At 37.1% G+C, this 16,239-nt stretch overlaps 1 protein-coding gene across 1 annotated transcript in view; it reads right to left on the minus strand.

The window, feature by feature from the left end:
- Window positions 1-16,239, minus strand: part of PIK3C3 (phosphatidylinositol 3-kinase catalytic subunit type 3) — a 144,965-nt gene that overhangs the window by 125,916 nt on the left and 2,810 nt on the right. The window contains exons 2-4 of the mRNA XM_019637896.1: window positions 15,294-15,482; window positions 10,477-10,620; window positions 980-1,109 (exon numbers count right to left, since the gene is read on the minus strand). Of these exons, the coding sequence (XP_019493441.1) occupies window positions 980-1,109; window positions 10,477-10,620; window positions 15,294-15,482 (463 nt within the window). The remainder of the gene's footprint in view (window positions 1-979; window positions 1,110-10,476; window positions 10,621-15,293; window positions 15,483-16,239) is intronic.

A 16,239-nucleotide genomic window follows, 5' to 3' on the forward strand; every position in this document is an offset into this window, starting at 1 on the left:
AAAAAGGCACAGAATGGATTCGGGAGGAACAATTTTATGTTGAAGCACAAAACCTAGCCAACACAAATACTTGTCTTTTATGATTAAGGTTTCTTCCACACATAGGATGAGGCAACAAGCTGGAAAATGCCTGGCATCAAACCTTCTCCAGACATTAGAGTCATACATACTAACGAGGTTGCAAAGGGAAATTACATGTAAGAATTAAAAGAAAGTCCGTTAAAAAAAGAATTGTAAACAGATCTTTGGAAAGTATCTAGCACAGTGCTGTATGAACAGATATTGACAAAATAAGTTATATTGTTCTGATTTAAGCACCGAATTGACCTTAGCTTTTGTATTTCTAAATGAAAACACTTCATTAAACAATTTTGAATGAAAAAAAGTAATAACTCAGGTCTGCTAATAAAAAAGGCTGTTAAGTGGAATGAGAGCAATTTAAACTAGCTAATAGTATATGGAATCTTCACTTCCAAACAATGCTAAGAATCTCTAGCATGTAACACTTGCATCTTTAAGGCTAAGTCAGCAAAAAGGTAGGTAGTCCTCTTGAAAATATCACCAAAAGCTCCACATTTTCAAATCTGATGGCATTACAGACACAAAAGGCCATGTAACGTAGGATTCCATTTATAGGAAATGTCCAGAATAAGAAAAGCCACCAAGATAGAAAGTAAATTAGTAGTCGCCAGGGGCTGGAGGGAGGAGGAAATGGGGAATAACTGCTAATGCATACACGGTTACATGTTTATGAAAATATAGAATTCTAAAATTAAATACTGGTGATGACTGCACAACTCTTTGAGTCGACTAAAAACTAATTCACTCTACACTTTACAAGGGTGAATTTTATTTCAATAAACTACCATTAAAAATTAAATTCAAATTAAAAAAATACTGACAGAATCCCTAATGTTAATTTATACCACAATAGACATCATTCGGAGCCTTCCACCTGTTCCAATGGCTTCTTTTTTACCTTGGCAAGGCGGCTCATCTGGTCTTCTGAGAGAGTGCTGCTTGTTCTACCCGGAGTTTTGGTGGGTTCTGATCCATCTGCTTCTACGTTAGGCCAGACTTTCAAGTCATGCATCCCCTGGCGAAACATGCTAGGCAAAAAGAGAATGTTCAGGGCAGGAGTAAATGAATGTAGTGCGTTACAGAGAATTTTAGGTCCCCAAACAGAGAGACTTCCACACTAGGAAATGCATGCCTCGCTTGCCAAGCTTGAAGCCCCCAGTGGCTTGTAAAGCAATTAACTAAGCAACTAAAATCCATGTAACACTGTTTTCCACATGCCGTTCTTTTCTCCTCCAAGTAGGCAGAATTACTATAGAGATTCTAAAGGTAGACTAGAAGGAGAGAACGATCACTAATGGACCCTACATCCTTCATGTCTTCAGTGGAGATCTTAGAAATAACAGAGATCAAATCCCTACCCAATGAAAAAATGTCACATTTACAATGACTGAAACCAAAATTTGAATAATTATGTAACAGTCTACCTGAAGTGACAATTCAGCATAATAGACTACAGTTAAAATGCTGGGGATTGAATCCCAACTGTGTCATCTATTACTGACATGACCTTGAGTAAATTATTTAACTTCTCTGTGCCTCAGTTTCCTCATCTATAAAATGGGATAATAAAGAGCATCTGTATCACAGGGGCTGTTAGGAAAATGAAATAAATCAGTGCAAGTAAAATGTACCTACAAAAGCGCCTGCCAAATAATAAGTATTCAATAAATGTTAACTATTATTGTCACTTTCACTAGGTACAGGTTGATTTTTCTCCGGTCTTCTTTTCTATAACAGCAATGTCTAGAAGGGAATACAATATACATATAAAAAATAAAATTACCCATGTCTACAAATCAGAAATTAAACACATAGTCAGAATTCAATCTGAGCTTGGTGATCCTTCTTTAAAGTGAAATACCGTATGATGTTTGATCATCATGTCTCTTTCAAAAAGCTACCAAGGAGATCTAGAATAATAAAGGTTGAACAAACTCTTAAGGAGCTTTAGCCAACCATGTCTTTTTAGATAAGCTACTGTTAAGCTTCTGAGTACATTTTTTGGGTTTTTTTGTTTGTTTTTTTATGGAGAGGTTAAAAATATAGTCTTCTGTGAGTGTGTTCTCTCTTTTTAAGCAGTTTTTAACAAAACCTTTTAGACAATATAAAGTATACTCAAATAGCATCCTTCAAAGCTATAAGAATAAGCTGTTAAATGCAATGGAAAAAATAAGACTGGAAGTGTGTGCAGGTGAATGGGCAAATCCAATGTATTTTGCACATCCTCACGTTAAATATTTTAAAAGATGAATATACAAAGGTCAGTCAATTAAGTTCACAAACTTGTGGCCACAATGTTGCTAACCTTTTTTTGATATCAGAGGGATTTTTCATTATGAATTTGTACCAAATGGACAGTTAACCAAGTTTACTATTTGGAAGTGCTGAAAGGCTGCGTGAAAAAGTTAGGCGACCAGAATTTTTTGCCAACAATTCATGGCTTTTGCATCACGACAATGTACCAGCTCACAAGGCACTGTCTGTGAGAGAGTTTTTAGCCAGTAAACAAATAACTGTATTGGAACACCCTCCCTACTCACCTGATCTGGTCCCCAGTGACTTCTTTCTTTACCTGAAGATAAAGGAAATATTGGAAGGAAGACATTTTGATGCCATTGACGACATCAAGGGTAATATGAGGACAGCTCTGATGGTCATTCCAGAAAAAGAGCTCCAAAATTGCTTTGAAGGGTAGAGTAGGCTCTGGCATCCGGTGCCTAGATTCCCAAGGGGAGTGCTTCAAAGGTAACCATAGTGATATTCAGTAATGAGGCATGTAGCACTTTTTCTAGGATCAGTTCGCAAACTTAATTGTCTGACCTCATACTGATACACCGTTTTCCATCTTTAAAAACACTGCACTTAACTGTAAGTGTTTTACATGAATTTTTTTAAACCAGCGTTTCTCAACCTTCCTAATGCCGTGACCCCTTAATACAGTTCCTCATGTTGTGGTGACCCCCAACCATAAAATTGTTTTTGTTGCTACTCTATAACTGTAATTTTGCTAGTTATGAATCATAATGTAAATATCTTTTTGTTTTCCGATGGTCTTAGGCGACCCCTGTGAAAGGGTTGTTCAACCCCCAAAGGGGTCGCGACCAACAGGTTGAAAACTGCTGTTTTAAACCATTATTATCATGTTCCGGCTAGTGGAAAATTTCTTCACAGATTCTCCTAGAGTAAATAACAAAGAGGATTTTCACTGAACATCATGCAACGTACACAAGTAATGAGGCCATAAACATTTTGATTGGGAACTATACAGGATAGCTACAAGCTCAGGAGCACAATAAGATTAAAGACCATATCTGTTGTAAGGTCTCCAAGGTTGGCAATAAACAGGTAAAATATCCAGCAACCATATCTGTGAAAGCTTCCCTGATAGGCCCAATATAAGATGCACCGACTAGCTGTGAAGAAATCAAAATTCTCAACATTCACCATGTTAAAGATTTTTTTAAGTTACATTACAAAAAAGTACATACACAAGCTTTTTATAAAGTTCATTTTCTTTCCCTTTCAACTGAGATATAGATTCAACATGGAACAGACCTGCTCAGTCTCTAAGAAACTGAGCACAGTGAAGTATTTATTAACATCACTTTAAACGAATATCCTTAAATGTACCTTCAGAAACATCAGAAGGTCCTCCCTTCCTTTTCTCCAACCCCCTACACCCCAGTGAATACTTTGACTGGCTGAACTTCCATAAATCAAAAATAAATACATTTGGCAGGAAGTCAGTGTACTGAATGATTTAGGTGCCTTGGGATGGATCTGGAGATAAGATTTAAGGACGGGGACATGGAGGCTAGGGGTGACGACAAGTGACTCAAATGATCAAGTGAACATATTACTTTCTTTTGACACTAATGGAACCTTTGTAGAGAGTTCCACAGCCTCCAGGTGGCAAGCCAGAAGATGCTCAGAGCATTGTGTCCGCTTGGGAAATTAAGCCAAACAGACGAGAGGAAAGAAAGAGCCCAGCAGGCCCTCCTTCCCACGCCAGCAGAGGCCCCAGCAACAGCTGCTGCAGCTCCCAGTGCCAAGCAACTGCCCTGACTTCAGAATCCACATTTGGAAAAAACATCTGGAAGAGAAATCTGCATCTTGCCTATGGTTCTTTGCCAATTCAACCTACTGTTCAATGCATTCTTTACCTTCTTAGAAATCTCACAAGCTAGACTTTCAAAATGAGGACAATTAGTTATTCTAACCACATCCTAACAGATCAATTTTTCAATTATTAATTACACTATTCTCCAAAAAGTACTGCTTCACACTGACTCAAGTATACAAAATAGATATTAGCAAATAGCAAGAGCTTGCAGTCATAGGAGTCTTAATAGTGTAATACAGCTATTAGATGCTTTGAAGACCTCTTTTAAAAAGCAACTAAGTTCATATGAGGTCTATTAGGACACAAGGTGGGGACACCTGGTGTTACTTCATTGCTTAAGAAACATCTGACAGGGCCAGCTGAATGACACATTGGTTAGGAGTTGGCTTGGGACACCAGCTCTGAGCAGCAGGGCCCTGGTTCGGATCCCACATGAGGGCCAGTGATGCTGCGCCCTCTACAGCTAAGATGGTGAACGACAGCTGGACCTGGAGCTGGGCTGCCATGAGTTGCCGGCAACGGTGTACGCTGCAGCCCCTGCTGCAGTGGGCTGCTGTGAGCTATCGTGAACGGCTGGCAGCCGGCGTGAGCTGCCGTGAGCAGCCATCCAATGGCCGGCAAGCGATTGCCTCACCCGGGAAGAGCACAATGATAATACCAACATGGGCCAGTGAAGCAACGTCATCCTCAACTAGACTAAAGAACAAAAGGACAGCAACTTGTGTGTTCCCCTTCCCCAATTCCCCAACATTGTTCCCCTCCCTCAATTCCCCAATAAAATCTTAAAAAATATATAAAGAAGGACTTTTTTTTGTAGGTATTATATACATATTTTGTAAAGCAAATAGATTTACTATCATTTATGTTTCATTAAGGTAGTTTTTTTTTTTGGCTTCACTTTCTAATATTTAGTAACAGTTATTTTCATTGTATTTATTTGTATCATTATTCACCAATGTTAAATAATACTTCTTTTCTACATATGGAAGAATATGAAGTTTTTGCTTTAAACTAAATGGAAGTAAAAAAAGTGAGCTGGTTTAAATAAAAAATCAACTAAATAAGAGTATGTGCATTTAGTACAGAGATATGGCTGGAATTCTGAAAGTGCTAAGTCAATGACTCGTATTTGAGAAACCCTGCTCTAAGGGAGGTAACTTCACAGAATCATTGCTGCTCTCCAATGTTTCGTTTGAATCTAACATCTGACATGTTCAGGACATGGAGGCATAACATGAACTATTTTCCAACTGAGTTAAAACAGATGAGTCTCTAAAGTGTAAAGTCTTAATATAGTAAATACCAGAAAAACTAATTGAAGTTTACCTCCCACTTATTGCTACTACTACCTTTATGGGAATCTCTGGGGGTTAATACTTCTTAAAGTAGAACAAATACTCCTGATTTATGTTTCAGGCATGTTTCCAGCATGTTTTACTCAGATATACAGAGAAATACAAATAAAGTGGGTACCAGAGGACAGAGTAAAGGAAAAAATCGGAAAAGAACCACATGCAAAAGTCACATAGGTAGACTACTATGCAAGGTTAATGCAGTGTTTCTCAAAATGTGGCCCACAGGTCACCTTTCACAGAATCACTCAGGATAGGTATTAAAAATGCTGGTTCTTAGGCCCACCACAGACTTACTGAATGAGTGAGAATGCAGGAAGGTACTTCTCTAGTGAGGTCGCCAGATGATTTTTAGAAATAGATCAATTACTATTGATTTCATGTACTTTTTAAAAACTTGCCAAAAGCCGAGTTAGAGTAGAACAGTATCACAGACTGTTAATCTGAGTTTATTTGCTTTAGGCAGGTCATTTCACCACACTTCTGCGGAAATTTCAATTGTTTCACACCCATACTCCAATCAGAATATCTCCTGCAAATGCATCCTAAGGTCATCTAAAATGCTCGTGAGCGCTAAAGAGGTGTTTCTATGAGAGAACCTCCAGCTGATATTCCAGAAGGTAAACCACTGACCAAGAGGCCTGGAGGAAAAAACAAGAGGTTTTTCTGGCTGTTTCTCAAGAACGTTTAACCCCTAAGACAACAGTAAGAGTAATAAACTATTGTGTACTTTTTGCTTTGTGGCAAGCAAACCCCAACCTAGAAGAAAAAAGTAAAAAGGAACAAATATTCTGGAAAAGAAATAATATTGATTTAATAGTATGACTGCTCTACTGTAACATGCTATTTCATAAAAATTTATATTTAAAAACTGGAGGCCATAATGTCTCACACTATGTATAAACTATTGATCCTGCATAGGTTTCAATAATAAATATCTTTTCAGTAGTTACATTAAACCAAAGCACCTACACATTACTAAGCAATCAAGCTATTCTAAATGGAATTATGTCTAGATTTTATTCATGAGTTTAAGCCTTTCTGACACACCTTATTCCTGGACAGAAAAGTTCAATATTATAAAGGTGTCAATTAATTCTTTAATTAACATATATGATTCAATATAATTTCCCAACAAAATAATAATGAGCTTTTTTTAAATTGAGGAAATAATATTAAAGTTTATCTGATAAAACAGAGACTATCCAAGGCCGGCTGAGTGGCTCAGTTGGTTAAGAGCTTGCCCAAGAGCGTGAACTCTGAGCAACAGGGTGGTCAGTTCAATTCTCACATGGGCCAGTGACGCTGCGCCTGAACTGAGCTTCCGTTGAGCTGCCAACAGGTGGCAGGAGGGCTCAGCTGGTGAGAGCACGTGCTCCTAAAAACAAGGCTGCTTGTTTTAATGGTGGGCTATGCCCACCCGCAACTAAAGACTGAACTCGGCACCTTGAGCTGAGCTGCCACTCAGATGATTCAGTGGATAGAGCATGCACTCTTAACGAGGCTGCTGGTTTGACACCCACATGGGATGGTGGCTACGCCCACCCGCAACTAATTGAACACAGCATCTTGAGCTGAGCAGCGTGACTGGACTTGGAGACGTGCTTGCTGTGCCCTCCACAACTAAGATTCAAGGACAACTTGGCTGTTCCCCTTCCCCAATTCCCCAACACTGTTCCCCTCCCCCAATAAAATCTTTTAAAAAACCCAAAAAACCCAAGAGTATATAGAGAAATTGTGAAAGGAGAACTAATGAGAAAGATTATTCCTATCTAATATCAAAACATTTTATATTAGTATTGAAAACTAACAGAATTGTTCATAAATAATGATAGCTAATATCTACTGAGCATTCATTAACCTCATTACATCTTTAGTAATTTATCATCATAAACTACTCTATGAGGTCAATACTATTGTTATCTCGTGTTACAGATGAGGAAATTGAGACATAAGGAGATTAAATAACTTGTTCAAGGGTACACAGATGTGAGCCAGGGTTTGAATCCTGATAATCTAGTTCTACAACTTGCCTTCCTAATCACCATACAATATACTACGCTTTTTCTTAGATGTCAATACATGATAAATTGAATACATAATACCATTTCAAAATAATTGAAAACAATGGCTTATTTAATGAATAGCGTTGAGACAAATAACTAGCCATTTGTTGTTTAAAAAAACAAAAGCCTGACCCAATACATCACTCCTTTCACCAAAGTATTCAGTTGTCGGAAAAGTCATGATGTATTTTTTCTGTTTTTCGTTGCAAAAATGTGTCATGACTTTTTAGATAACCCAATAACTTCAGATGAATCAGATTTAATTGTGAAGTATTAAAACCATAACAAGTGGTGGCCGGGTGGTTCAGCTGGTTAGAGGGTGTGCTCTGATCAACAAGGTTGCCAGTTCCATTCCCGCATGGGATGGTGGGCTGCACCCCCCGCAACTAGATCGAAAACGGTGACTGGACTTGGAGTTGAGCTGTGCCTTCCACAACTAGACTGAAACAACTACTTGACTTGGAGTTGATGGGTCCTGGAAAAAAACACTGTTCCCCAATAAAAATAAAAAAAATTAAATACTAAGAAAACCTTTTTTTTTAAAATAGTAAATGACTTTTTTAAGAATGTTTTAAATTCACAGACCATAAAAAAATGATAAATTCAACATCATAATTTAAGATCCAACAACAGCAAGCAAACAAGCAAATAAACAAATATTATACATAAGAAATTCAAAAGAAAATATCAAACAAGAAAAACGATATTTGCAACATGTAATACACAAAGGGCTGATTTCATTCATCTACCAACCCCTTATACATTAATAAGAAAAATGACAACTCAAAAAAAAAAAAAAAGAAAATCCAGGAACTTTATGGTATGTGAATTATACCTCATTTTTTAAAAAAGGGGCAAAGGACATCAAACAGTAAATTCACAGAAATCTAAACAAAAATAATAAGTGAACATATCAAAATATGACCATTCTCATTCATATTTAATGATGTGAAAATTAATTCAGGAGATAACATTTCTCAACTTTTAAATGGGCAAAAATTAGAAAGTTTGATGGTACCTACAGTAAGGTCTCTGCATTTTGCACTGAAGCTCTGTCGTCTTTCAGAGAATCCAGCTCTGGGGCAGAAAACTACCCAATGTGCCTGGAAGAGCTTGTCTGCCAAAACGGAAAGAAGCTACTAATGACTCCTGGAGTACTAGCAAAAGGACATGGGACCAACTTGAAGGGGCTCTTACTGCTCAGTAATAGGAGTTTTTAGCATTACAAAGAATAAAGACAGCAATGGATTGAAACACTTCAAAAATGTTTAAAAGTTCATGACAAAACTTAAAGACGGGGCGAGTGGCCCCGATGGTTAAGAGCTGGCTTGGGACGCCAGAGGGACCCTGTTCGGATCCCACATATGAGGGCCAGTGACACTGCCCTCTACAGCTAAGATGCTGAACAGCAGCTCAACCTGGAGCTGGGCTGCCATGAGTCGCTGGCGACGGTGTAGGCTGCAGCCCCTGCTGCAGTGGGTTGCCATGGGCTACCGTGTGTGGCCAGCAGCCAGCGTGAGCGGCCAGCAGCCGCAGTGAGCGGCCGTCCAGAAGCCGGCGACTGATCTGCCTCGCCCGGGAAGAGCGCAATGATGGTGCCAACTTGGGCCAGTGAAGCAACGTCCTCCACAACTAGACTGAAGAACAAAAGGACAGCAACTTGTCTGTTCCCCTTCCCCCAATTCCCCAGCACTGTTCCCATCCCCCAACTCCCCAATAAAAATCTTTAAAACAAAAAACAAAAAACTTAAAGACAAAAACAAAAAAACCATCAATTATCACTTTTGCAGGTTATCAGAGCACCAGCTCATTCTTAAAACTGGTAAACGGGAAAAATACTCAAACATTCATCTGCCCTTCCTATAAACTGTATATCACGGTACGTCAATACTTGATAAAAGACCAAGTTCTTTTCTGACAATTTTTTTTTTTTAAATTTACTTAAATGTATTGGGGTGACATTGGTTAAAAACATTACATAAGTTGCAGGTGGACAATTCTGTAACACGTTATCTGTACACTGCACTGTGTGCTCACCATCCAAAGTGTGGTCTCCTTCCATCACCATATATTTGACCCCCTTTACTCTCTTCATCCTCCGCCCACCCCACTTCCCCTCTGGTAACCACAATACTATTGTCTGTGTCTAAGAGTTTGTTCATTTGCTGCTTTCTGTTTTATATCCATATATGAGTGAAATCATATGATTCTTGTCCTTTTCCATCTGAGTTATTTCACTTAGATTGGACAAAGAAGATATGGTACATTTACACGATGGAATACTACTCAGCCATAAAAAATAAAGAAATATTGCCGTCTGCAACAACATGCAAGACGAAGTTCTTTAGAGAAAAAGGGGATTGACAAAAAATACTCTTCAGGACTATGGGTTTTGTTTTTTTTCACAATAAATTATTATCTGTAAATTTTTAAAAATTGAATTAACAACTTTTCTATTATAATCATTACCACTATTACCAAATTAGTGCTTTTTAACCCTACTTATTGTCCTTTTTATCATTATGACAAAGTAGAAAAACCCCGTAGCAACGCAGTTACAGTATATGCCAAATATTTTTTTCCTAAAAGCAAGATTCTAATTTCCAATGGCTATTTTTTAATAGGAATCACATTACCAATCACTATTAGTAGAGTAATATAAATTGTTTCTTAATTAACCTATTTGTACATCCCACAAGAAATATTTGTCAAATTCAGTCTCAACAATGATGGAAAATATGTACTAAACATGTACAAATACAGAACCAGACTGGACATAAACTATTAAAGCCTCCCAAAAAGAAAAGGACCAGAAAACTACAACATTCCTAGATTAGGAAAACAGAATGCTTACCCGTATTTTCCAAAGAGAGAAACTGTTGTTCCACCCACAGGCACTGCCTTTCCCGGTCCATACACATCCCATATAGTCAGGGCCACTTGGGCATTCCTGGGCAGGTCAGGGTACTTCACAGGCAGTTTTAGCCACTCATTCCAGCTATGGAAATAGAGTTGACATAAACATAAAGCTAAGGAAATAAAGTCAACATAAGTGTGTGTGTGTGTGTGTGTGTATGTGTGTGCGCATCTGTGTGTGTATAACTTTTTCTTTTTTTTTTTTTAATTAACAAACCATATAAGGAGGTTTAGCCAGAGAAAATATCCCAAAAGATTTAGTAGTACAAAAAAATAATATGGCAGTTACTTCAATTTTGCTCTAAGAAACTGCAATTTTACATACAGAAGACGTGAAAAAAAAAGTTTGAAAAACAAAGCATGGGGGGGCCCGGTTAACTCAGCTGGTTAGGGTGTGGTGGTGTTCATGGCACCAACGTTGCCGGTTCGATCCCCACATGGGCCAAGGAGCTACACTCTCCACAGCTAGATTGAAATAACTACTTGAGGCCGGCCAAGTGGCTCAGTTGGTTAAGAGCTCGCTCAAGAGTGTGAGCTCTGAGCAACAGGGTTGCCGGTTTGATTCCCAGCCCGAGCTGAGCTGCTGCTGAGCTGCCAACAGGTGACAGGATGGCTCAGCTAAAAAAAAAAAAAAGAAGAAAGAAATAACTACTTGACTTGGAGCTAATGAGCCCTGGAAAAACACATTGTTCCCCAATAAAATAAAATTTAAAAAAAACAAAAAACCCACAAAAAATAACAATTGTTACTCCTTTAATCAAGAAACTCAAGACAATAATATCTGGGAAAAGACTTAAACCTGTTAGAGCCAAACTTGTTTTGAACCAAACTGTGATTTTCTATAAGTATTCTCCAGAACACAGTTCACAGTTTTATATTATAAGGGAAAAAAAAAGAAAATCAGAATTACTCATATTACATTTAAAATGCTGCTGAGGACAATATGGTCCTATAACATATAGCAGTGCCTAAACAAATTAGAAAATTACCAAAACCTTAAATGGTTAAAGTGGACTACCCACTACCATTGTAACATGAAGTTGTTACCTGACAGCGTTGGACAGATGTTGACAATTTTTGATGTGAGATTTTTCTGTTCCTCAAGTTATTTCATTAGCTATTAGTTGTTTCATGCTTTCAAAGCATGTTTGTATAAATGATTTCCCTAAGGAATATTTGTTCTTAATAATATAGTAATGACAACACAGCTCTTTTGTTTTCCTCTTTACTCATCTCTACTAATTTTCTTCTGTAGTCAATCTTCATATTGGACTTATTTGACAATTTCAACTCCCTTCAACAACAGATGGCTTTTAAAATCCCAAAAGAAAACTGTGCGAACAATACAAAATAATACCCAGCAGACACAGAGAATTGTTTCTTTCTCTTTACTCATAATTATTCTGTATACTCAAAACTATTCTCAGAGGCATATACTAGTCTAGGTAAAAGAAATCTGCACCGGTAAGAAACTGAACAGCTTTGAAAAACTTACAAAGCAAATTGTTTATATCCACCATATAAATTTAAGGACCTACAGAAAATTAGAGATGACTATCAATTTAAAGGAGAATCAAAACCATTAAATCCTTTTCTTCTATAAAGTTCTTAAGAAAATAAATCACATGCCTAAAATAGTCATTCTATACTACAGATAAGCTTGAGGAACGAAATGAATTTATTTAATTACTATCCACATGGTAGGCCAGGATGAAAGGGTAAACACTAAGCAGTGTCATCTTCTGCCAATGAACAAACCACAGAGGTTAATTAACCCGGGCTAAAACTAAATAGAAAAGTCAGTGACAACATCCAAAATGAACTCAGAAAATGCTCACCTCTATATTCTATCCTTTAACTAGGAGACAATGCATATGAATATGACCAAGCAATCACTTGTCTCAAGCCTTTGGCCATCTAACTCCAAGACTCCACACTTTTTCAAATCAAAGTAACTGTACTTTAACCTGTTTTACATACTAGGCTTCTGCACAAGAGTTCTTTTGAAGAAAAAACATTTGCAGTTCAAAAAATAGCTTGACCAAAATCTAGATATTTCAGAAATTATGGAAAGATCTAGTCAGACATCAAAAAGCTGTGTATTTTAAACACCATTTTGTTCTCTCCCTCCCAAGGCCCCAACCCTCATTAATTAAGCTCAAGATGAAATTCACCTAGCAACTTTCAAAACATCGCAAGATCGTAAAGCATGATTCCGGATGGTCCAATCCCCATGTATCCCCACTCTCACACACCATTGTACTAACTCTCTAGTCTGATTAATGCATTCCTAAATCCTAACTTTCTAATTTTTAAATTATATTAGACTGTTAATATCTCTCTCTCTCTCTCTCTCTCTCTCTCACTCTCGCTCTCTCTCTAAAGCCATTTTAAATCACTTATGGAACAAAACAGAATATAAATTAAAAAAAAATTAAATCACTTGTCAGAGTAATATTCATATAAAAACTTGGACATTTGTAGTATCCCACACCTAAAAATACGAATCTTACCTAAAAAAAAAAAAAGTATAGTTTCCCTTACTATGGACTCTATTATTACAAGACAGGATACACTACAACTTGACAGAATAGACTTGGATAAATCTTGAATGAATTCCTCATTATTCAAACTCTCAGAACTTACTATCGGAAACTCAGAAGTCAGATTTAGACAATTTGGAATCTTGTACTACTCAAAAATACTATCTGAACTAAGGAAATGGAGAAATTTGAATAGCAAGAGATCTTTTTATGGTATAATTTACTTTTCCCACAGTTTATAGAATATTTCTCTTAAGTCCTTATAGAAAATGATTGCTGTGTAAAGTTTGCCCTTGTTGATTTTAGGAAGGCAGCATTTGTTTTCCCAAATTGGTAAAACCTTTAACTCTTAAATACTAAAGAGTAGAATGTACAAAATCTGCAAATGTCTTCCCCTAAGCCCAAAGAGAAAGAGTCTATCCTCATGTTACCTTATCCAACATGAAGCATCTTCTCAACTTATTCTCTACACAGCTGTTTTAAACATTTTAATTTTTTATAAAACCATTATTAAATTATTTTAAAGTACTTAAGTAGTTTGACAATTTAGAAAAAATTCAAACTTTTAGAAAGCCAAATATGAGTTTTTATATCCTTGAAAATACATAAATAATGCAGAGAAGGGTAGGCAAATGGGAGAAGGAGAGTTTAATTTTAATCTCCCTGAAACTGGGAATTTGGTTTTTCTCTAATTTTCCTTATTGCCATGGCATGGAACAAAACCACTAGTGGAATTCATAAATGTTGACTTTCTAGAACTTAATCTGTGGCTCTAATATTTGGGAGAGGTGGGGGGGGGGCGGTGTCACAATATACCTCAAAACATCTAATGAAAGTTTTGAGCTCTGTCCCTGTAAAAATGCACAAGACACAAAATTCTGCATACAATTTCAGGGCTTTGTAGATATCCTGATTGCAGCTTAAGAACCTTGGAAATATTGAAAGAATTCTGGTTCATTGTTTTAGGTATAATGATGTTTTAGGTATATACTGTAATTATGTTTTAAAAAAGAGATATACAGAAATACTTACAATTAGGATAATATAATATTTGGAAGTTGCTTCAAAATGACAAGTGGGTACACGTAAAACAAGACTGTCCTTGAGTTAGTAATTATAGCAGCTAGGTGATGAGGCCTTGGAAGTTCATTATATTATTCTCTCTACTTTTACAGTTTTGTATTTCCAGAATAACAAGTATTCATGAAAAAAAAAAAGAAAGAAAGAAAAAAAATATATATATATATGGGTGTGTATATATCCATTTATACACACACACACAAAAAAGCTACGGACAAAACCACACCATTAAAGTAGTTGGGTTTTGATGTAGCCAGACCACCAGAGCTCAGGCTTTTACTCTCTCTGGAAAACCCTTCCCAGCCTGCTGGGCCACACTTTGTAAACACAGGGTTGAGGCCTCCACAGCATAGCCTGGCAGTGTATGTGGGCACACACCATGTCTTCCATGAACGCTGTGGGCATAAGTTCCTTCCTTGAGAGGCACACAACCTGTGTATCCTGCAGTGAGCCTACCAGAGCAGTGAATAAGACTCAAGGACCCGGCAGTAAAACAGCACCATATAATCTATCAAATAAGAAGTATCATGAGGTTCAATTAAGAACCCATCATGCTGTTCTGGAAAAACAAGAACTTCATGTTCATTATAGTCCCCTTGCATCCTGACAATGGGTGCTAATGTACCATGCTCAATAAACCATGAACTTAAAAAAAAAAAGCTAATTTCATATTAAAAACAATAATAAAAATATGATCTGAATAGATGACAACATATCTCTTTCTCAAGATCTGAGCTCCAAACATCTGGTTGGACAACATTTCAGACTATCAAGAAGTGTTTATGTGTTCAAAGACATAGAATAACAGAGAATTTAAAAATACTACATATGTGTTTTTGGTTTGGGTCATTTTATGAATCAGTGAAGTTTTATTAAAATATGTCAAAATACAAATATGTCAATAAATACAAACATAAATTCATTTCCACCTTAATTGCAGTTATAATACCTCTATGTATAATACTTTAACCTGAGTAGGTAACTGCTTTAAACTATTCAATCAATACTTATAGGTATTAAATAAAGAAATCTTTAAAAATTCCTGTGTAATCACTACCACATCTTACTTACGACATCTGTAAAATAATGGGAGAATGGTCTGGAACCCACCATATGCAAGAAGACAACTTACTTCCATCTGGTACTAAATGCCTTATAGGATGTTCTCACTGGCAAGGCCAAAGGCTTCCCTTCTGCAAAAACTTGACAAGTAACATAAAGGTCAGAGCATGTGTCTTGGTACAATCCTGAAAACTTCAGCATCGGATCTTCTAGAACAGCTTTATAACTCTTTTGTTCTCTCTTCCCTTCCAAACTTCCTCTGGAAGCATAAGAACAATAATGTTTAGATATACATTTTTAAAGCATATGTACAACAAAATCTAAGAAAAGTTTATGTTTCTGTCACAGTAATCTTATTCTACCTGAACATTTTCCTGTATATGAAATTAAAGTCACTTTGACATCAAATAAAAGTCTCTTAAAATCCTAACATACCTAAAATCATTCCTATCTTCATCAACATATTTTTCTGTTAGGCTTCTTAATTTTAAACCTTGTCATCAACTCTTGGTCTACCTTCTAGACGTCATCAGCTTTCCAGGCCTTAGTTTCATTTTCATTCATTTCAAGCTAAGTACTTATTCATCTATTCTTTCAACACTTATTGTACTAACCACAGAAGTCCAGAATGAAACACAAGATAAAAAATACAGCATTACAAGAAAATATCAAGTCCTTGCATTTCAGGAGAAAAGTTACTTTTTTTTTTTTTTTTAAATTGGGGAATTGGGGGATGGGAATAGCGTTGGGGAATTGGCTGAAGGGGAACAGACAAGTTGCTGTCCTTTAGTTCTTTAGTCTAGTTGTGGAGGATGTTGCTTCACTAGCCCAAGTTGGCACCATCGTTGCGCTCTTCCAGGGCGAGGCAGATCAATCGCCGGCTTCTGGACGGCCGCTCACGCTGGCTGCTGGCTACACACAGTAGCCCATGGCAACCGACTGCAAGCAGGGGCTGCAGCCCGCCATCGCTGTCACCTGCAACTCATGGCAGCCCAGCTCCAGGTTGAGCTGTTGTT

Source organism: Hipposideros armiger, unplaced genomic scaffold (assembly GCF_001890085.2).
Source record: "Hipposideros armiger isolate ML-2016 unplaced genomic scaffold, ASM189008v1 scaffold_36, whole genome shotgun sequence".
NCBI classification, from domain to species: domain Eukaryota; kingdom Metazoa; phylum Chordata; class Mammalia; order Chiroptera; family Hipposideridae; genus Hipposideros; species Hipposideros armiger.